Source organism: Bos indicus x Bos taurus, chromosome X, assembly GCF_003369695.1.
Source record: "Bos indicus x Bos taurus breed Angus x Brahman F1 hybrid chromosome X, Bos_hybrid_MaternalHap_v2.0, whole genome shotgun sequence".
In the NCBI taxonomy this organism is placed as follows: domain Eukaryota; kingdom Metazoa; phylum Chordata; class Mammalia; order Artiodactyla; family Bovidae; genus Bos; species Bos indicus x Bos taurus.
The window spans coordinates 115,647,523-115,671,209 of NC_040105.1; the positions used below are offsets into that span (position 1 = coordinate 115,647,523).

The 23,687-nt window shown below is 42.0% G+C and overlaps 1 protein-coding gene across 20 annotated transcripts in view; it reads right to left on the reverse strand.

Annotated features, from left to right (window-relative positions):
* FMR1 (fragile X mental retardation 1) overlaps positions 1–5,109 on the reverse strand; it is a 40,156-nt gene extending 35,047 nt beyond the window's left edge. For 4 of the 20 annotated variants that reach the window (XM_027535324.1, XM_027535314.1, XM_027535323.1 and 1 more), the window contains exon 1: positions 4,779–5,070. In XM_027535324.1, coding sequence (XP_027391125.1) covers positions 4,779–4,829 — 51 coding nt within the window. In that variant the 5' untranslated portion in view covers positions 4,830–5,070. Of the gene's footprint in view, positions 1–4,463; positions 4,710–4,778 lie in introns of those variants that run through there. The other 16 variants (XM_027535317.1, XM_027535309.1, XM_027535311.1 and 13 more) reach the window with 12 other exon arrangements.
* Positions 5,110–23,687: the final 18,578 nt, after the last annotated feature.

A 23,687-nucleotide genomic window follows, 5' to 3' on the forward strand; every position in this document is an offset into this window, starting at 1 on the left:
CTAAAAGTGCAGTTAAAGACAAGACACCCAAAGCAACTATACTCCAAAAACAAAAAAAAGACACACACGGACTTATCATCAGGGGGAATAAACACAAAATTTAAAAAAAAATCATTATGGGGTCCCACCCACCTTACTGGCAACTGGGCCAAAGAGGCAATCATAACATGATACTAGCCAAAGCGTGTCATGACTAGAGTTATCTAATTCCAACATCACATCACCCAGACTGATGAAACCAAAAGAAAGTCCGTCCCCATTTTGGTGAACTTTTACTCTCCCACTACACCTCACACCTTGGCAAACTCTTCTCACAAACATTGAGAGGGGTGACTGTGTAGAGAAATTTCAGTGTAAGCCACTGACCAGCAATGAACAGCTATTACATTAACACTGAAGACAGCTCATGTAGTGCAATGATGATTCTCATTAGAGAAAACTTAGAAGCATCGCAAAATATCCCTCCTCAAGAAAATCTGTAGGAGATAAGATGACAAGGACATATGAAATCTGATAAAATATGATTCAAAGCCAAGGCTTCACATACAAAGTGAGTTATTGCTTTGCCACCCTTTGAATGTGGGCGCTAACAACATATGAGAATGAACAACGGAGAGGGCAAAGTACAATAAAACTCCTCAACAATTCTTCCAACCGCAGTGCATGACTAGGAATACTTGACTTCATTTGGGCATTTACCACAAATTCTGAGAAAAATGCATTCTTTCTGGTTCACCTTGACCCAAAGACAACACACAGGTACAGAAAGAATAGTATGAAATGAATTATTAATTTTCCTGTGCCTATGTATTCTTTTGAATGCATCAGTTCTTACCTGCCCCTAACATAACAAAAGCAATTATTATAGGAAAATCAAAGATTTCAAACTTTATCTTTCATTAACAGGCATTCACATGAAGAATTACTGTGTGCGGAGTTACTAAAAAGGAGGCCTACATATAAACAGAGTATTTTCATGATGTCATTGTATGAACTTATAGAATAATGCTGAACCTGCATGTCTTACGCCTCCTGCGTTGGCATTCAGGTTCTTTACCACTAGTGCCACCTGTGAAGTCCAGAATAATGTTAAGACAGTGTTATAGTAACAATTACAATTAAAAAAAGTACAATGAAAAATTGAAAGTGAAAGTGTTAGTTGCTCAGTCACGTCTGACTCTTTGGGACCCCCGTGGACTATAGCGTCCTAGGCTCCTCTATCCGTGTAATTCTCCAGGCAAGAATACTGGAGTGGTTTCCCATGCCCTTCTCCAGGGGATCTTCCCGACCCAGGGATCGAACCTGGGTCTCTTGCATTGCAGGCTGATTATTTACCATCTGAGCTACCAGGAAATCCAGTTCATTTCTTTAAGTTAAATTTCATTGCTTCAGGAAGTCAGAGTACCTCATCTCAAAGCCCCAATCTGACCCTTACTGGCTCTGACACTTAGTAATAAGTCACCTACCTCATCTCTTTGTACATCTATGTCCTTATCTATTACCTAAAATGGGAGTAACAATAGTACCTCACCGTTGTGGGAGGTGATTAAACAAATTTAAAAGAGGTAAAGCACCTAGAACAGTGCCTGACACCTAGAAAGCTCTCAGTATCTGTTAACAGTTATGCTCATAGTTATGTCAGGAACCACATTCTCATAGCGGTCAGGAATCAGAAATCCAACTATTGTAATACTGAATTTTACATTTAATTAATAATCTATGGAGATTTTCAGAGTGCTTGAATATGAAGTTGGAAAATGCTCAAAAGGGTAATAATGCTGCTTCCAAAACACTAAAAAGGGTGTTTAGACTGGGAAGAAAAAAAAATGCAGTTGACCTAAAGTTGTACTTCCTTGAAGTACAGAAGACTTCAGAGAAAATATGAAGAAAATGTTCATTTAAAAAATTTCCTCTTGATCATACATTTTTAGGCAGATGCCCTGATGATAAAGACCTTTTTCAACATTCTTTGTTTAGGAGATGTTTTGTAAAAAATTTTGTGAGGTATAATTCAAGTGTTCTCATGTCTTAAGTAACCTAGGCTCTATATGGTGTACTCATGACTTTTCCAAAGTCAAAGAAATACCTAAGCATAAAAATAGTGGCTCTGACAGTTACTAAATTTAACTTTCAAGTTTTTAAGAATAAAGACCAGAGGGAAAAACAGAAATGAGCTGTTATGATCTTAGGTTTAGATTTCATGGTTCTGTTAATTCTGAATCTGAAGTTTAAGTTAATTTTTTAGAGGAATAAACCTACCTGTTACCAGCATACATTCTATCCAGTTTATACTGCAAATGTGGACCATGTGCTCAGAAGACAGAGAACTGCACCTTCCAGTATGGTGGTTCTGGTAGGCAAATCAAAGTCTGAATGCAATTATACTGAAGTCGTTCGAGTTGTTTAGTTTCTTAAGCCTTTTCAATCCGGTGAACCTAGGTTTCTAATTTTTCGTAAATGTAACATTTCTCCATAATAGTGCATTTTTTGTCTTTACTTCCCATCTTTTCTGTCCATCCCACTGGACAACTTGATTTACTTTTGCTTTACTTTTATAACTCAAATCAGTATTGAGTCTGATAAGAATTTAAACCTTTTTCATTCTAGAAACTATTTTTCTATCAACACAGACCATTTGCGGCGTTCTTAAAAACAAAACCTTAATTAAATAAGCATCTCAGCAATTTTTCTGCATGTGTTTGCTCACCATTTAACATTTCCCCTCAAGGAACAGACAACCCATTCTTTCTATTCACCTTCATATTAAGCAACTTTTGTTAAAAAAAAAAAAAAACAAAAAAGAGGGGGTGATAAAGAGGAGAGATAGAGGGAGTTTCTTATATTCCAATCAGTTTGCAAGTAAAATCACAAAGCAAATCATAGGCTGCTTGGAAGAGAACAATAAATCCTTCAAGACTAGGATGTGCTTGCCCTCTATAGCAAGCAAACTCCACTGAAAGACAGTAAGAGTGATATCCGATCTAATATCACAGATTAGACTACCGCTCCACCTTTAGCCCCTACTCATATTTATTATACTTAGCGTTCCAAATCTGGTGGGCAAAACTACCAACCTAGGAATCCCAGGGACTGTGGAGCCTGGTGAGCTGCCATCTATGGGGTCGCACAGAGTCAGACACGACAGAAGCGACTTAGCAGCAGCAGCAGGAAACAGAAGGGTTCTACACAAACTAACCAGCAATAATTATGGATCACTGAAATAAATGCAACCAGAAACTGCAGAGTTAACTGGATGAATTCTATATTGGTGAGATTTAGGAACAAAAATCCTGGGTTAAATTTTTCCTCCTTTTACAGCAAAAGATTTTATCATTTTGCTAAAAGCATGGAAGAGTTTACATACTTTACTCACTTATGAAATATAATGCTCTCCAAATTTCTCCATGAAATAGGTAAACACATATATAGTCAAGTCAGTGTTTACTTGCCTATTCCTAGTTTGAAACGTTTATGTTTTTCTATGTAGATTTAAGAATGGCGCTTGGACAATGGCAATATTTAATTTCCACTTTCTTCCATATGCACCTTCTGTTTCCAAAATACTGTAGTAAGGTGGGACATCGCCCACCGAAGTTACAGAGAGACATTCAAGAGGATACGAGGACTTAGATTGCTAGATCTACAGCAAGTATGAACCAACAGAGGCACCACCTGACATATGAAATTATTATTAATTCTCTTTTTGAAAGTGTAAGATATTAGTGAGATTTGAAATGTTGTAACTTTTAAAAAGCCCGTAGCAAAACCAAAGCCATGCATGCCTATTTAAAACCGCAACAATATAGTTAGCTGCAACATTAAACGTTCAGAGAAGATAAATCAAGCGTTTGAAGCACAAAACAATCATTTCCACTCACTTAAAAAAAAATTCCATAGGAATGATACATGCTTAGTACATTTTCTAAAGTTTCATGGCATATATCCAGGCCTTTGGAGGGTTAATTTTTTTTTCTTAAGTAGCAGAGTTGCCAATGTTTTTAGACGCTGAAGCATCTGTATTCCAGAATATTTATAACGGGGGGGGGGGGCAAACATTCAAGATTACCAAAGTCTTCAATCCATTACTCGGATATGTAAGGGTCTTCCCGAAAACTTTTGAATCTAAACTCTCTTTTGAAATCCACAAAGAGAAGTCACTAATAATCAGTTGCCATTGTGATTTGGTACCAACTACAGCTTCTTACTACTCTTTCTTCACACCGCTTGCCCAGAACAGTGGAGCTCTCCGAAGTCCCAATGCTGGACCGGAAAAGAGAAGGCAAAGGAGAACGCAAACCCTCCTTGCAAGGCAGAAGGCGGCTTGACGGAAGCGCCCCCCGCTCCTCGGCAACTACCCACACGTCAGGCCCGGATCCCACTGGAAGAGGATATTTAAGAAAACAGAAATAAGCCTTCACCGTCACTTCGCGCGGATACTGGTGCTTCCCGCCCGGATCTCTTACCTGCCGTCGGCCCTCGCCCACCCCCAGCGCTCCCTGCTGGGGCTCGGCTCCCAAAAGGGCACCCTCTTTTCCTTGCTCGCTTCTCATTCCGACAGACGCTGGGGCCTCACACTGGAGAGGCAGTGGGGCTCGAGGGGTTTCCCAAAGGCCCGAAGTCCGGTCCTTCCCTCCCTCCCCAAGAACATCCCGCCGAGTGCGCCCCGGGCCCCGGGCGCGGCGCTCGCGAAGAGGGTTCCAGGCCTGCCTCCGGCCGAGTCTAAGAAGAAAAGGGAGGGAAAGCAGGGCGAAGATGGGGCCTGCCCTGGAGTCAAGTACCTTGTAGAAAGCGCCATTGGAGCCCCGCACTTCCACCACCAGATCCTCCATCTTCTCGTCCGCCCTGCTCGCTTCGGAAGCCCGCCCTCGAGAGGTGGGCTGCAGGCGCTCGAGGCCCAGCCGCCGCCGCCGCGTTACCGCACGCCCCCCGGCAGCGGCGCCGCAGTCACCGCTGCCGCCTGCGCTCGCCTTCGGCTCGCCGCCCGCTCCGAAGCAGCCCCTCACCGGAAGTGAAACCGAAACGGAGCCGAGCGCCTGACTGAGGCCGAAGGATCCGGCCGCTCCGCGTGTAAACAGTGAAACCGCGTCATGTGACCGACGCCGCCCCTCCCCCCGCGGGTTCGGCCCCTCGGCCCCGCCCTCTTTCCCCTGGCGGGCCCAGGAGCGCGCGCCTGCGCGCTGCTCTGGATGGGCCAGGGGGGGCCGAGTGCAACGTGAGGCGCGCGGGCTTGGCGTGCGCGGGCTCGGCGGCCGGCGGGAAGGCGGGAAGGGCGGCGACAGGTCGCACCGCTGGCCGAGGTCGCGCCTTTTGGCGTGGCCTGGCAGGGTCCTGAGCGCCCGTTCCGTTAGTGAGGGCTGGGGGTCAAGCCAAGGGCGTGTGAAAGGGCCTCCCATAGCGAACAAGAGTGTTCACTTCTCCAGATCTGGACTGGCTTGGGTCGGAGGTGGTTTTTGTTTTGTGTTTTTAAGTGGGGCAGAGCCTAATGGAGCTGGAGGTGGAGTGGGAGACAAGAATAGAGGTGAAACATTAGATTGACGAAGACTTTAAACTGGTAACAGTGGCAACAGTGGTGACCGGGCTTGTGTGACCCTTAGAAGGTGACAGTAATGCTCTCCCCTCCCCAGGAGATTTTGAGCCGCCCCGTGTGCTAGGAGGGGCAGTGGATTGTGTCAGGACCTCTGGAAATGTCTTTCCTCAGACGCAACTCTGACGCACGTGCTCCCCTTCCCTCTATTCTATTTCATACCGTTTTGACACAGGTTTTAAAAAATGCGCTAAACACTCGTTGATTTCTTTACAGTTAATTTCCCTACTGTTTCACACCTACCACATGCCCGCCTTGCACTGGAGGTGACTTATCTACAGGGGCCAGTGCACCTCTTTGCAGCTCTCCCCGCTTACCCCTCACAGTAAAACAAACCCTAAATTTTTCACATTTTTGCTTCTGCACCATGCTTGTATTCACCTCGACCTCGGTTTCCTTTCGAAGGCTTGTATTCCGCTGAGAAGTTTATTGAGCCTCTACCCTATGCCAGTGGAGAAGGAAATGGCAACCTGCTCCAATTCTTGCCTGGGAAATCCCACGGATAGGGGAGCCTGCAGCATGGCAGGCTGCAGTCCATGGGGTCTCAAAGAGTCAGACACGGCTTAGTGACTAAACAACAACTATGTGCCAGACGGCTTGCTGAGTGCTAGTGAAACATTGGTGAAAGAAAAAAAAAAGTGAAAAAAAATAAAAGACCACCTTCACTGAACTTGGAACATAGAGGAACCTAGATGATCATACATTATCAGAAAAGAAAATCTGGAGTGGCAGCTGTGATAAAGGCTCTGAAGGATAGGTGCACCTATGATAGTGGTGCAGGACCCAGTGTGGGGTGGGGGGAGGGTGGTCACGGCTGGGAAACTCCACCTGGAATGTGACCAGTGAGAGTTAACTGGCAGCACTGAGTTGATGGAGGCGGTTGAACTGCCCCAGGCAGATGCCCCAGAATGCGAGGCATCCTTGGGCCTCCAGTTCCCTTCCCAGCCCACTCCTGGCCAGAGCAGCCGCCTTGCCTCTGGTGGAGCTCCAGCATGAAAGCCTCAGATCAAGGCCACATTCCTTGAGGCCACATAAACAGGAGTGATTTGTTGAACTAGGATTTCTGGAGTCGTCACAAGATGCAAAGATCCCAGTGCAGCTAAAAGAGACTATCACTGTTGACTGGATGGAAGCAGAGCAGAGCATCAGCCTTAAACCCGATATAAAGAAGGGGGACAGATTGATACGGATGATTGTAACTTCCACGTGTAGGATGTTGTTCAGTTTACTCCAGGCATTCAAATATTATCAGCTCTTCATAACCACTGCAACCAACACTAAACCTGGTGCTGTTCCTTGAAGCTCTGATGCACTTTCGTGCCTTCATGTATTCCAGTGCTTCTTGGCCCCCAGAAATCTTCTCATTAGGGTTATCGGCTGGATTCCCATTAGCTTGTTATTTGTATCTCAGGTGCAGAGAGTTTACTCTGCTCCACAATTCTCAGCACGTTGTCATCATCAGTCCCTGCAAGGCCCTTTTCTTATTTATGTTGTTTTACTTTGGTTAAATTATTTGTCCTTGTCTTTCTCAATACCCACTCCCATTCATCTTCTAGATACAAACTGCAATATGTTTGGTATGGATTCTTGATCATTTAAGACATGGGGTTTCGTGTATGCCTTTTACACTTATGAAGATGGTCCTGGACTGTAAATCTCTTATTTCCCACTGTTTTCACTCAATGCTACGTTCTTGAGCTATATCCACATTCCTGCAATTTCCCTAGTGATGGGCGTCTAGGATACTGCCAACTCCTTTATGTCACTCTGTGGTGAAAATCCTTGTGTGTGTCTTTACGAACCTTTGCAAGAACCACTTTTGTGCTCTTAAAGACTTTGTACATGCCTCCTGTTTCTCACTGCACAACTCAGCATATAGAAGGGACTCAGTCGATGTTGAATACCTCACCTAGGATGCTTAATGTACTATCATCACTTATTTACATTTCTGTTTTCTTTGTTGGACTGTGAGTGCCTTATGGGCAGGAGAGATGTCTTAGGTATCTTTACGTCCCTGGCACATTCAGAGGTTGATTTTAGGAAATCTTGGATGAATGAATTCATGCCTATCCTCACTGCCTCTATGTACTATGACTTGGTCTTTCCCAGTTAACTCTCAGTCTCAGCCTTGCTCTTATCTCTAGGTCCTTGAAATGCCCACGTTCAAGACAGCTCAGCTGAATTCAGACACGGGCTCAGTCCCACTCATGACCTTGTTACTCCCAAATTCTTTCTCCCTGTCACTAGCAACCCCTTCTTCCAGGTGATTGCTCAGACCTAAAACAGTCATTCTGACCCTCTCTTTCTCTCATGCATTGAATCCATCAGCAAATCTTTTCAGAGTCCACACTTCTCACCACTTGTGCTGCTAAAACCATGGTTCAAGTCCTTTTCCTCTTTTACCTGGATTATTTTAACAATTTCCCTGGTCTCCCTGCAGTCACTCTTAGCCTCTGTTTGTTATCAGCACAGACATTGACCCTATTCAGGTGTCAATCAAGTCACTCTGTTATTCAGAACCTTCCAGTTGCACCCTAAATGCCTCAGTGTAAGGCCAAAGTCCTTGTTCATTCTGGCCTCAGTGCCCTTCAGTCACTGGCCTCACTTATCTCCTCTGTCTCTCACCTTTTATCTCCTTTATCTCCATTCCAGCCATACTGGCTTCTTTGCTGTCTCTTGAAAACATCAGGTAAGTTCTGTCTTCTATCACTAAAATGTACGCTCAGTGAGAACAGAGATTTTTTTTTTTTATTTACTGCTGGTTCCCAGTGCCTACCACAGCATTTGGAACATAGCACGTACCTACTAAATATTTATGAAATGAGTGAATCCATGTTGAGGATGTAGCTTGGGTCAAATCTGCTACCGTACTTACATTTACCCAATATGAGAATGATGCTTCAGCACCTCTAGGCTTGCCTTGGCCCCTAGCTTCCATTAAATTGTTACCTGTTGTCTTTGCATTGATTTATTCTGTGTTATTTCCTGCTGCTTTGAAATTTGAGCCCTTTGAATGTTTTTCCTGCCTCAATCCCAACTGAGATACCCTTTGCCCTTTCTAACTCTTGAAATCCTATGTACTCTCTTGGACCCAACGAAAGCCTCACTTTTTTCATGACACATTCTTTGACACATTCATCTTCATTCACTTCACTTTGACATCTTCTTTGAACTAGACATTAGGAAAAAAATTAAATCATAGTCCTTATGTTTTTGAACAGTTTAAGATTTACAGAAACATTGAGCAGATAGTAAAAGAGTTCCCATATTGCTTCCCTGATACCTCCCTCCCAGTTTCCTTTATTATTCACATATTGCATTTCTGTGGTACATTTGTTATCACCAATGAGCCAAAATTGATTCATCTTATTACCCGAAGTCCATATATTAGTTTAGATGGACTTCCCTGTAGCTCAAACAGTAAAGAATCTGCCTGCGATGCAGGAGACCAGGCTGTGATCCCTGAGTTGGGAAGATCCTCTGGAGAAGGGAAAGGCAGTCCACTCCAGTATTCTTGCCTGGAGAATTACATGGACAGAGAAGCCTGGCAGGCTGCAGTCCGTGGGGTCGCAAAGAGCCAGACACAACTGAGAGACTAACACACACGTGTACATTGGTTGTATAGTGTATGGGTTTTGACAAATGAATGATGTCATGTATCCCCCGTTATAGTATCATAGAGAATAGTTCCTCCATCCTAAAAATTACCTGTGCTTCACCTATGTATTCATCAGCTCAACCCCCTACTCTAGGCAACCACCAAACTTTCTGCTATCTCCATACACTTGCCATTTCCGGTATGTCATAGAGTGGGAATCATACGGTTTGGAGCTTTTCCACATTGGCTTCTTTCACTTAGTGATAGCATTTAAGATTCCTCCATGTCTTTACATGATTTGATAGCTCATTTCTTGTTAGGGTTGAATGATATTCTGTTGTCTGTATGTATCTCAGCTTATTTATCCATTCGCCTATTGAAAGACATCTTGATTGCTTCCAAGTTTTGACAGGAGTAGAGCTGCTATAAACATCCATGTGTGCATTTTTGTGTGGATATGTGTTCAACTCATATGGGTAAATGCAGTACCTAGGAGTGTGATTGCTGGATCCTATGGTAAGAGGATGTTTAGTTTTGGAGAAACCACCAAACTGTCTTCCTAATTGGCTATGCCATTTGCATTCCCACCGGCAATGAATGAGTATTCCTGTTGCTCCACATCCTCACCAGCCCAGCCTAACTTTTAGTGCTGTCAGTGTTCTGGATTTGGGCCATTCTAAGGGGTGTGCAGTGGAATCTTATTTTGTTTTAATTTGGAATTCCCTAATAGGGGCTTTCCTGATAGCTCAGTTGGTAAAGAATCTGCCTGCAATGCCTGAGACCCTGGTTCGATTCCTGGATAAGGAAGATCCCCTGGAGAAGAGATTGGCTATCCATTCCAGTATTCTTGGGCTTCCCCTGTGGCTCAGCTGGTAAAGAATCTGCCCTGCAATGTGGGAGACCTGGGTTCAATCCCTGGGTTGGGAAGATCCCCTGGAGAATGGAAAGGCTACCCACTCCAGTATTCTGGCCTGGAGAATTCAGGTCACAAAGAGTCAGACACGACTGAGCGGCATTCACAATGACTTACGATGTTGAGCATCTTTTTGTACGCTTGTTGTTATATGTATATCTTCTTTGAGAAGGTCTCTATTCAGATCTTTTGCTCATTTTTATTTTTTAATTAATTAATTTTAATTGGAGGATAATTATTTTATGATATTGTGATGGGTTTTGCCATACATCAACATGAATCAGCCACAGGTATACATGTGTCCCCCCTATCCTGATGCCCCATCCCACCTGCCTTCCCACCCTATCCCTCTGGGTTGTCCCAGAGCTCAGATCTTTTGCTCATTTTTAAATTGGATTGTTTTCTTATTGGTGAATATTAATAGTCCTTTGCATATTTTAGATACCAGCTCTTTATCAGATTGTGTTTTCCAAATATTTTCCCCATTTATGGCTTGTCTTTTCTTTCACCTGTCTTTCACAGAGTAGAGGTTTTTCACTGAAAACTCCAACTTAATCAATTCTTTCTTTCATGGATTATGCTTTTGGTATTGTACCCCAAAAGTCATCAGTGAACCTAAGTTCACCTAGATCTTCGCCTTTGTCACCTTCTAGAAGTTTATAGTTTTGTGTTTTGCATTTAGGTCTGTGATCCATTTGTGTTACTTTTTCTGAAAGGTATAAGGTCTGTGGCTAGACTTATTTGTTGCATATGGATGTCTAATGATTTTAGCACCATTTTTTAAAAAAAGACTTGTTTTTCATTGATTGCCTTTGCTCCTTTGTAAAAGATCATTTGACTATATTTGTAGGGGTCTAATTCTGGTCTCTGTTCAGTTCACTGATGTATTTATTCTTTCATTAATACCACTGTCTTGATTACTGTTGCTTTTTTAAAATTATTTTTTTATTGGTGTATAGTTGCTTTACAATGTTGTGTTAGCTTTTACTGTTGATTTAAAGTAAGTTGTAAAGTCAGTCCTCCAACTTTGTCCTTCAATATAGTTTGCTATTCTGAGTCTTTTGCCTTTCCATATAAACTTTAGAATCAGTTTGTCAATATCCACAAAATAACTTGGCTGTATTTTGATTGAGATCACACTTGAATCTATAGAACAAGTTGGGAAGAAGTGACAATTTATCAGTAATGAATCTTCCTATCCATGAATGTGGAATGTCTCTGCATTTACATCTTCTTTGATTTCTTTCATCAAGGTTTTGTAGTGTTCCTCATATAGATACTGTACATATTTTGTAAGATTTATGCCTTAGTATCTCGTTTTTTTTCGTGCTGATGTGATATTGTATTTTTAATTTCAAATTTCAATTGTTCATTGCTAATATATGAATCTCCCTTTAACCACTGCTTTTGCTATATCCCATAAATTCTGATAAGTTGTATTTTTTTCATTAGTTCAAAATATTTAAAAGTTTCTCTTGAAACTTCTTTTACCCATGTGTTATTTAGAAGTGTGTTGTTTAGTCTCCAAATATTTGGGGATTTCCCAGTTATCTTTCTGTCATTGATTTCTAACTTCATTGTTAGAAACTTGTTAGAAACATTGTTAGAAACTTGTTAGAAACATTGTTAGAAACTTGTTAGAAACATTGTTAGAAACTTGTTAGAAACATTGTTAGAAACTTGTTAGAAACATTGTTAGAAACATTGTTAGAAACTTCATTTCCTCCTTGGTTAACTTCACCTGGTCTGAAACAGAAGACCCTGTGTGATTTCTATTTCAGATTCGTTATGGTATGTGTTATGGGCCATTCTTGATGAATGTTCCATGTGAACCTGAGGTCTTAGTTAATCTGACTAGGGGCTGAGCTGTGTTTAATGTTTGCTGCAGCTGTTTCCGGAGAAGGCGATGGCACCCCCACTCCAGTACTCTTGCCTGGAAAATCCCATGGACGGAGGAGCCCTGTAGGCTGCAGTCCATGGGGTTGCTCAGAGTCGGACAGGACTGAGCGACTTCACTTTCATTTTTCACCTTCATGCATTGGAGAAGGAACTGGCAACCCACTCCAGTATTCTTGCCTGGAGAATCCCAGGGACAGGGGAGCCTGGTGGGCTGCCATCCAGGGGGTCGCACAGAGTCGGACATGACTGAAGTGACTTAGCAGCAGCAGCAGCTGTTTCAGTTTCTTCTAGTAAACTTGTTTGATTCCTTTGTTATCTTTGAGTTTCCCTAAGAACTCCTACTTACATAGTTTGTTTCTCAGCTCTTTTAGTTCTAATCAACTATTATACTGGAGCCCTACTGATGTGGTGGTAACGTGTTAGGGAGGGGATGCATTCTGTCATCTTATGATTAACTCCCAAATTTTTAGTGTGCATGAGTCCCTTGGCTATGATCTTCAAAAGCCCTTCTTAGTTTTTTTTTTTTTTTTTTCCCTCCCTTTAGGTGATACAGAAAGGTTAGAGGGGACTGGAAATGGCTAATAGCCCCTCCCCCATGTTCGGAAGCGCTTGAGTAAGGTAATTTCCTTTAGAGAGCAGGCATTTGTTACAGAGAACACTGTGTGTATTTTAAAATGATTGTGTTTTACAACCTCCAGCAGGAAAATGGAGGGAATTTTTCTCTGCACTTCACTCTGAGAACCTGGAGTGGGGGCAGGATGGGGGGCGGGGGAGGGCAGGGGGGGAGGGCAGGCTGGGTCCCAGAGGCAAAAGCCATGAAAATATAGGACTTAGCCCAAGATTGATTCCCCCAGGAGTTTTCAACTCTCAAGCTAGTCCCACTCAGCCTCAAGCAATTCATCAAAGCTAGCATTTAAGTATTCCTACCAATAATTGGCTCCAGTGGCTTCTGCCTCAGGTAACCTGAACTTTGTTGTGATTATCTGTATTCACCTGTCTCTCTACATTTGGGACAAGCCTTTTGCCTGGTGATGTCAGTTCTCTAGGTCTAAGAAAAGTCATTGCTTTTCTGTTGCCTCAATGTCTTTCTTATTTTAAGGCTTGGAATGGCAATTTCTAAGCTCTTACTCTACACTTCAATTTCTAAGCTCTACACTTCAGAGCTTGATATTAAACATTTGGGTTGGAATTTTTTTTGTACTTGGGGTTTGAGTGTCCGGATTCATGTTCATAGTCCAAACATCACCAATAAGCCTGCACAGGTGGAAGTATTAATGCTCAAGGTCAGTTCAGTAGCTACTTCATAAAGAGATAATCACATTATTTTCTCTTTATCCTTTAAGAACAAATAAGCATGTGATCTTATGGCAGACATTGGGTTGGCTAACTCCTCTTCTATTCCCAGCCTCATTCTCTCCTGCTTGCCTCTACCCTAGAGGCTGCAAAATCTAAATATGCACATTTCCACCCCCTACTCCCCAGCTAGAATGGCCACGTGACATATTTCTTTGCAATTAAGATGTAAATATGGACAGGAGTTGGAGCAAGTTCTGGGAGTTGGTGATGGACAGGGAGGCCTGGAGTGCTACAGTCCATGGGATCACAAAGAGTTGGACATGACTGAGCAACTGAACTGAAGATGTAAACATAAGTTACTGGGAAGTTTCTGGGGAAGCTTTTGCTTTTTTTGAGAAAAGGGGACAAATTTGGCTGATGTTGCCTCTTCTTCTGTAATGCCTGCCTTGGCAGTGGATGAGGTGCCGAAAGCTAGGAAAACCATGAGAGGGGAGCCAAGAAAATCACAGTGGTATCACTGGACTGTCACCAGCAACCACCTACCACCAGACTTATTATATGAGAAAAATACACCCCTACTTGATTAAGCTTTCCAAATATAGCTTTTCTATAACCTGCAGTCATATGCACTTCTAACTGATGGAGCACCTAACTGATGGAGCTGGAATCTGGGGTGCAAAACCAAGAAATCAGTCTAATAGATAAACATGAGGAAAAGCAGCAGTAAGTTTTGTTAAAATGAACAAGTGATGCTGACATCTACCCTATTCAAAGAATGAAAGGAAAGATTAGCCTTAATGTTGAAATAATGAGGGCTAGAGCTTTGACTCAGAGAAGGCAATGGCACCCCACTCCAGTACTCTTGCCTGGAAAATCCCATGGACCGAGGAGCCTGGTAGGCTGCAGTCCATGGGGTCACTCAGAGTCAGACAGGACTGAGCGACTTCACTTTCACTTCTCACCTTCATGCATTGGAGAAGGAAATGGCAACCCACTCCAGTATTCTTGCCTGGAGAATCCCAGGGACGGGGGAGCCTGGTGGGCTGTCATCTATGGGGTTGCACAGAGTCGGACATGACTGAAGCGACTTAGCAGCAGCAGCAGCAGCAGAGCTTTGACTGCCATTTGTTATCTACATATGTTACATGAGATGTGGAGGGAATATTGATTCTGTGAAGTCCAGAGTACCAGTGACCAAGCATGAGGAAAAGGCAGTTTTCATGGAGGTGGGGCTTGTAGCAGTATCCCAGTACTGCACAGAGGGAACCAGTCTAAGGATGGATTGCTAGAGTTTTCTGAATTTGCCAGTCTTCTTGGGCAAGTTATTTAATCTGTGTTCAGTTTCCTTATTTGTAGTGAAAGTGAAAGTTGCTCAGTCATATCTGACTCTTTGTGATCCTATGGACTATACAGTCCATGGAATTCTCCAGGCCAGAATACTGGAGTGGGTAGCCTATTCCTTCTCCAGGGGATCTTCCCGACCCACGAATCAAACGGGAGTCTCCTGCATTGCAGGTGGATTCTTGACCAGCTGAGCTACCAGGGAAGCCCTTATCTGTAAAATGGGGATAATAAATAGAATGCAGCTCAGAGGGGGCATTGTGAGCGTCAAAGGAGATAATCTATGTGAAGAGCTTAACCAGTGTCTACAAACAATAAGGGCTGTATCAACTGTGTTAGGATTGGGTTGTGGGTGTATCCTCTGCTTGCTTTGCCATTACCAGCCACAGACTTACAAACTCTGCCTTGCTCTGCAGAGCAGCGCACCTGATGGCTTGTTCTCCTGACATCAACGGAGTACTCCAAGAATGGCTCTTATATCAGGACAGAGAAGTATTTCTAAGCTATGGTGGACCTTGGTTTGATCATTCATTGGAACTTGATAACTTGCCAAAGTTAAGTGAACTTTCATCTGAAAGGCAGTAAGCAAAGTCCTTCAGAAGTGTGAATTTGTTGAGTTACAATCACATTTAGAGTTCTGCTGGGAATTAACTGAGTTTGGAGGTCTGTGTGTCCTTTTTGAAATGGGGAATATTGTCTATCTCCACTCTCCTGGCTTTTTTCTCATCCTCTTCATTTCTCAGAGAAGATTTACAGCTGTTACTGACCATTACTGTACTGCATACTGGGTCAGTGCATGTTGCCAGTGTGACTTTGTTTATCAGAATGATGACATTTGATCATCTCTCACTTAAACCTAACAAATATTGACCTAACTAAAAGATTTTATTTTTATTTCATTATCACATGTAATAAAAAGTCTGGAGACAGGTTGGGTGGAGTGGCTATGGGAACTCCTTCTGCTTCACACTCACTGTCCTTGATGTTGCCATGCTTGCAGGTTGACTGCTTCTCCTCCAGGTCTTGAGCTTACATTCCATGCAGGAAGAAGAGGGAAGAATAGAATGCACAAGGCATATGCCAGCTGCTCGTTTCCCCACTCCCTAGTTTTCAAATCAGAAAAATAATAACTTTCTCAGAAGCCCTTGTAGACCTCTGCCTCCATCCCATTGGCCAGCATGATGTTACCTGGCCATGCAGAGCTGAAAGGAAGCCTGAAGCTTGACATTTTTTAGCCAGACACATTGCTGTGCTAAACAAAACTGGCCTTCTTTTGGAAGAGAAAATTGTGAGTGGTGTTGGGTATGCAGCTAGCCGCGAGTGCCACACTCTGCATCCGCAGTGTCGACTGTAGAACAGTAATACCTGGGTAACCGTGGCTCACAGTTGCTAGCTAGTTGACAGAGTAGACAATGTGGGTAAAATTGTGGAGATTTTTGTTATCTGCCTCCGTGAAAAGGTTGCCTATTTTGAAGGAGTAGACGAAAGTCCAACCTCAGAAATAGAATCTGGGATTGTTATATTATAAAGCAACACTCTAGAGCTTTCTCGCTCCTCTCTTTAATGACAAACCTGCCTTTTCAGAATTAACAAGAAGAAATATTTTCCATACCCTTTTGTATCTAGACAGAGCAGGGCTCAGACTCTTCTTGTAGAACTGACATAAAAATATTTCAACTATTTAAAAATTCAGGGTACAAGGGAAGACTGAGGGATATTAACAGACAAAAGGAGATTAAAAAGATATGCTGACAAAACGCAATGTGGTATTCTGGATTGGCTCCTGGGAGAGAAAAAGGAAGGTAGTGGGAAAGCTAGTGAAATCAGAATAAAGTTGGTAGTTTAGTTAATAGTAACATGCAGAAATTGGCTTCTTATAGTTGTGACAAATTCAAGGTGATGTGATGTGTTAACCTTAGGGGAAACTGGATGTATGGGAACTCTAGATTACCTTTGTAACTGTTTTGTGAATTGAAAATTATCTCAGTATTAAAAATGCATTGAAAAATTAAGGGAATGCTGGAGGAAAAAGTTGTTACATGACAAATGAAGTATTTACACTTCCTTAGTAGCCACTGTAGTTAGAATGAGTGGGAACCAGATGTACTGGAATGAGCCTAAGGTATTTTTCACAGCTAGAATTGATGCATGTCCAGAAAACGGATGGGAGAAAGGCCACCATTCGTCTGTTTTTCATGAGAGATGCAAAGTCTGTTAGGAAAAACTTAGATTTGGAGTAGAGAGATCAAGCAGATGTGGTCCAAGGACTGAGGCCACCATGGGACAGGACTGATTGTTAGTGTGGTATTAGTCATTCAGATTGTTTCCTGGTTCTAGAACCCCTAGCATCATGCAAGAATTCTAGATATAAGATACAGTATGGAATTTAGAAAAATGGTGCTGATGAACCTATTTGCAGGTTAGGAATAGAGACACAGACATAGAGAATAGACATGTGGACACACAGAGGGAAGGAGAGGGTGGAACGAATTGAGAGAGTAGCATTGACATATATACACTGCTGTGTGTAAAATAGATAGCTAGTGGAAAGTTGCTGTATAGCACAGGGATCTCAGCTTGGTGCTCTGTGATGACCTACAGGGGTGGGTTGATGGTAGGAGGGAAGGGATATATGCACACTTATAACTGATTCACGTTGTTGTACATCAGAAACTAATACAACATTGTAAAGCAATTATACTCCAATAAGAAAGTGAAAAGTGAAAATATTAGTCCCTCAATCATGTCCAGCTCTTTGTAAACCCATGGACTATAACCTGCCAGGCTTCTCTGTCCATGGGATTCTCCAGGCAAGAATACTGGAGTGGGTTGCCATTTCATTCTCCAGGGGATCTTCCCTACCCAGAGATTGAATATGGGTCTCCTGCTTTACAGGCAGATTCTTTACCATCTGAGCCACCAGGGAAGCCCCTAATACTCCAATAAAAACATAATAAATGCAAAAAAAAAGATATCACCAAAAAAAAAAGTGAAGCAGTAGAAGAGCTCTTAAAGCTGAACTACTGAGGATGGAAGGTATCAGCTACTTTGAGCCCATGATTTTTTCAAGTGATGGACATTACTCTGGCTCTGTTAGCAGTGATGGGCGTTCCATCTTCAGTTTGCTGGTCACAGGACCTTTAGCAATGGCCCCGAGCATCAGTGACCCAATGGGTGGCCAGAGGTATTAGCAATCATGTTTCTAGTTAGCTGTGGTAGCATAGTTTTAGTGATATGAGATCTAAATACAGGAGAAAGAAATATAAAATGCCTCAGGAGCCAAGAAGGCTAGTTCTAAGAGATCACATGAGGCACAGTCAGGGACTCACCAGAAGTATTTTTGAGAAGCTGAAGAGGCCAAGATTTTCTCAGAATTGTACAGGAGCATGATCAGAGTCACACTAATATACAACTGACATTGGGACTCTGTTTTGACACCTTGGTTAATGTGACCTGAGAATCACAGTTTATGTGAGAATGCATTTTGTAATGCCTCACTATAGAATAACAACACTGTAGAACTGATTGCTATTTGCTGGGTTCTTTTAGTGTGTGAAATCTGACTTAGGGATGCTGACCAAATACAATATGATGAAAAAGGAAATGAAAATCACTTTGGCTTGAAAGATGTGTCCTTGAAAAATGTTACTTTCCCCAATAAATGGTGATCTTGCCTTGTAAGAAAGAAAATAACAAGCTACATGTTAAGCACACTGTTATTATTCATGGAAACTGACCAACTGATTATTCAGGAGAAATTAATTCTTTAGCACCAGGGTTTGGGGCTGGTGTAAATCTGATCACTGACAGGTCTTGTGATAAGACTGTGAAGAAAACCAAAAATGTTACAAATCTTGTAGTTTGTAAAATCAGGGGCTTCTTTATCATGAATTTCTGTAGTGCTTGCAATAAACCTAGCAGAAAATTGGGCAGAGTTTTTTAATGTAACGCCAATTTGCAGCTTAAAATAATATATTCCCTAATATTAGTGGAGTTACAAAGTCCTGGGAGTGGAGAGAGAGCCTTTGGACATATAGGTCCTAATTCCAATCTCTCTACTTCTCTTTTTTAAATTTAATTTTTATTTTATATTGGAGTATAGTTGATTTATGGGCTTCCCTGGTGGCTCAGTCAGTAAAGAATCCACTTACAGTGTAGGAGACCTGAGTTCGATCCCTGGGTTGGGAAATCCCCCAGAGAAGGGAATGGCAACCCACTTCAGTATTCTTGCCTGGAGAATTTCATGGACAGAGGAGCCTGACAGGCTACATTCCATGGGGCTACAAAGAGCTGGACACACTAACACACACACATAGTTGATTTATAACATTGTGTTAATTTCAGGTGTATAGCAAAGTGATTCAGTTATACATATGCATATTCATATATCCATTCTTTTTCAGTTTCTTTTCTCATGTAGATAATTACAGACTGTTTTTAGAGTTACCTGTGCTATACAGTTACTGGTCCTTGTTGATTATCTCTTTTATGTGTAGTAGTGTGTGTATGTTAATCCCAAATACCTAATTTTTCCCTCCCCGCCCCCTTTTCCCCTTCAGTGACCATCAGTTTGTTTTCTAAATCTGAGAGTCTGTTTCTGTTTTGTAAATAAGTTCATTTGTATAATTCTTAATATTCCACATATAAGTGATATTATATGATATCTATCTTTCTCTGTCTGACTTACTTTACTTAGCAAAATAAGCTCTAGGTCCGTCCATGTTGTTGTAAATGGCATTATTTCATTTTTTTCTTTTTCATTCTTTTTAATGGCTGAGTAGTATTCCATTGTATATATGTACCATACCTTCTTTATCCATTCCTCTGTCTATGAATATTTAGGTTGCTTCCATGTCTTGGCTATTACAAACATCACTGCACTGAACATTGAGGTGCATGTATCTTTTCAAATTATGCTTTTCTCTCAGTATATGCCCAGCAGTGGGATTACTGGATCATATGTCTCTCTGCTTCTCTTGAGGCAAACAGACACTGAGACCTCTAGCTATTGGGTGCAAATGAAGCTTTGGACTCTGTGGAAGCTCCAGTGGAGAGAATTGGTATGGGACTTTCTTCTCCATGGGCTGTAGAAATGCTTGTAGACCAGCATGCAAGAGCCATGGTCTCAGGGGGAGGACACTCTCCATCCTGGGAGAAGCTGGTGATTTGAGCCAAAGGAAAACTTCAGTGGCTGCTTGCAGGGCACTGGAAATCTGTCTGCTTCCAAATTCTTGACCTGGGGACTGAGTCTTTTTCACCTGCCTTCACCCGGAGGACTGATTCAACTTTATGCTCTCTAAAATCCAGAACTCAGCCTCAAAGAGGGGACAACAACAATAAAATAACTACCATCCCAGGAGCCTAGCAGCCAGAGAGGAAGATCCATAAGGATGCATCCCAGTCAGCAACCTGCTGGAAGGACATGAGACAACTCAAATAGAAAATAACTAGAGCATTTGAGGTGACTCAAGAGTAAATTAAAAAGAAGTCTGAAGCTCTGCGAGTTGGTTTCCCAACTACATCACGGGGAGAGAACAGTCCCTGTTGAGATCCAAATTTGTGGCCTGGAACATCAACTCGAAACACACAAAAATAGAGAGTGATGGAAATCATGAGAGAAAAGAAGGACAGAGTTGGAGGAGAGATTTAGGAGATTTAATGTGCAAATTAACAGAAGTTCTAGGAGGAGATAAAGGAACAGGTGGATGAGAGTCCACAGTAAAGAAGTGAGAGTGTGACCAGAATCTATAGATTGAAGGAGGTCACCAAACTCCCAAGTGGGTGATGGGAAGAGTCACCAAGGGGAGATAGGCTGTCCAGGACACCAGAAAGCTGGAGGATGAAGTATTGGCCAGGGACACCAGGGCACTGACTGTGCTCCTGAAAGGTCCCAAACCCCAGTCAAGACCCACAAGAGCTCATTGTTTATCAACATTTCCTTAAAGGAAAGCACATTATACAAGTTGTCCAGAAGGTGACGTGAGTTTGAGACTAGAAGGGCAGTGGTGGAGAAACTAGCCAGCTACTTTGCTGATCGGGGAACCCTGCCTGCATGGACAATGCCACCGTGAACTGTGCCCACACATGGAACATAGAGGCCAGGGAAAAGCCAGGGCAATTTAGGCTGCATCAGCTCCTGTACTGTGGTAACCATTAGTGCTGTTTACCAAATAATTCGAATGCTCTCCTGTTCTGGGAACAGGATAGTAATTTACATTGCTGCCCTCTATTGTTGTTTGTTTGTTTTGGTTGATTTTATTTCTATTAACAGCAAAAAGAGAGTTGGAACCCTGAAGGGGAGGAAAGCTTGATGTTCAGGCAGAGGCCTGAACAAGTATCTCAGTTGGATGCCCCAATTCCTGTATGAAATGAAGGATGTCTTGAGGACTACCTTGAGACCCTAACAAATGAACAGTTAAGCTGAATTTTCAGGCAGGGTTTGATAGCGACCAGGGCTTTTAGAAGTAGAAAGTGGTGACAGCAGAGATGATAAAGCTTTAACTTTCATGGAGCTAACTCTTGCAAAAATGGTGCAAAGTACAGAGATTATGAAACAAGGGGATTTAAGTCAATATCTGAAGTTTTAAATATAGGAAGGGATAATAGTAATATCAATAGAGCTTTAAAATTTTTGCTTTTATTGATTTTCCCTGCAAAAGTGGCTAAGGAGGAAATGAGCTTCAAGTTAAAAAGAAATTTTGTTAGAAGTTTGTTAGAATTCCTTCTTTGAAAGAATTCTTTAAAGGCAGTTGGAATCTTTGAGCTCTGTGATTTATGTGAGTGAATTCTTTTGTTTTTAATCGATGGTCAGAGGACAAGAATTCAGAAATGATTTTCTTCATGGAATGTGACCCTCCACCCCCTGCCCAAATATGTACATCTGAATAAGACATAAAGCTTCCATTGGCTAATAGTACAAAAAAAAAAAAGTTTCTGACATTTTTCTTCAAAGACAAATGAGTGTATGCATGAATTTTGGGCAAGTAGATCAGACAATGTTTGGACTTTTAATAGACTTGAGCAATTGATCCCTAAGTTTCAGTATTTACATGATAATCTGTGCTAAGTATACTGAACTGAAATGGCTTTCAGCCAGTTTATCTAAATGGTTAAGATAAGTATAACCTTTTAAAACAAAGCACTTTATTTTACTTCAGACATGACTTTATTTAAGGGAGAAGATGGTCCTGCTGGAGTGGTATGCAACTGACATTGGGAGGAAGGAGGTGGTTGTTGTAGATAAACCCATATAGTTTTTATTGAACAGTTCCTCTCTAAGGCCGCAGTCTTGGGAAAAGAATAGTTTGTTTCCTTTTCTTTTGTTTTCTTCCTCTTTGAATGTTTCAACATCTTGACTTGAGGCTGAGGTATCTGAGCTGGTGAGTAGAGAATTTGGACTATTCCTTTAATAGAAGGTGGGGAAGCACACATTGTAAAAGATGGGAGCGTTGTTAAATGGACAGGATGGGACAGGATGAAACAGGATGGAAATCTATTGTGTTCATGGTGCCATAGGAGTTCTAGCAATGGGCACATGGGAGGGGAGAGTAGGAGGAGGAAATCCCACAGGAGGTCTGAGAACTCCCACTTTCCCACCCTGCCAGGTCACAATGGGCTCCTCCTGCTTGCACAGCCATGGTGAAAGATGTCATGAATCAGAAAGGCAAAGGAAGTCACATAAGACCTGGTGGAAGAGAAGCTGTTCCTCAGTTTCAGAGCTCAGAGAAGAGACTGAGCGTGGGCACAGGGAAAATGTAGAATTCGGGGAAAACACTGTTCAGAAAAGTGAACTCTGGGGAGCCAAGCTTGACTGAGCACTGCCCCCAAAGTAAGTTTGCTGCTGACAGCAGGTCCTGATTGGACATGCAAAATTAGAACTGCTGGTATTACAGGCCACTAGAAAAGAGTTAATCTCAAGCAGTTAAATTGTGGAAGAATACATTACTGGCCCTGGTCCCACCCAAGTTTGAGTAGAATTTCAATTCCTAGTTGGCTTGCTATGGTTTTGGCAAAACCGCATCCCATACTTGAGCCTCCTATGGGTCGTTTCATTAGATCACTTTGAAGGAATAAACTTTGTGTTTTATCACTGTGTTGATTATGAGGCCATCATAGAGTGCAGAATTGGATTATTTTCTTTCTTTGGATTGTTTTTATTTTTGAATGTACTTTACATAAAATACAATTTACTCTTTTTAGTGTATGGTTCTTTCTATGAATTTTGACAAATGGTTACAGTTGTATAACCATAACCTCTGCCTCTCACACCCAGTCCCTGGCAAACACTCTGATATGTTTTCTTTCCCTAAAGTTTTTCCCTTTCCAGAGTGTCATGTTAATGGAATCATACAATATGTATGTAGCCTTTTGAGTCTGAATTTTTGCACTTAGCAAAATACATTTGAAATTGCATGTATTAGTACTAGTCCATAACTTTGTATTGATGAGTAATATTACATTATGTGCATATGCACATGTTGTTGTCTGACTCTGTGCCATCCAATGGAGTATATATAGCCCACCAGGCTCCTCTGTCCATGGGATTTTCCAGGGAAGAATACTGGAGTGGGTTGTTATTTCCTTCTCCATGCCTGACCCAGGGATCAAACCCACATCTCCTGCATTGGCAGGCAAATTCCTTACCACTGAGCCACCAGGAAAGTCCCATATGCACATGTACCAGTTTGTTTATCCATTCACTTTTTTGGAGGCCATTTAAATTGTTTCCTGTTTTGGGAAATTGTGAGTAAACATGATATAAACATTTGCATGGAGATATTTGTATGAATACAGTTTTTTATTTCTCTGAAGTAAATACCAAGGAATGGGATTGCTAGATCATAAGGCAAGTGTGTGCTTTATAAGAAATTGCCAACCTGTTTTCAAAAATGGCTGTTCTATTTTGCATCTCTATCAGGAACGCATGTTGCTCAGCCATTTTTGCCAGCATCTGGTATTGTTACTTTAAAAAATAGACATTCTAATAGCTGTGTAGTGATATTACATATGAGTTTTAATTTGTATTTCTCTGATAAGTAACTAAGTTCATATGTTTA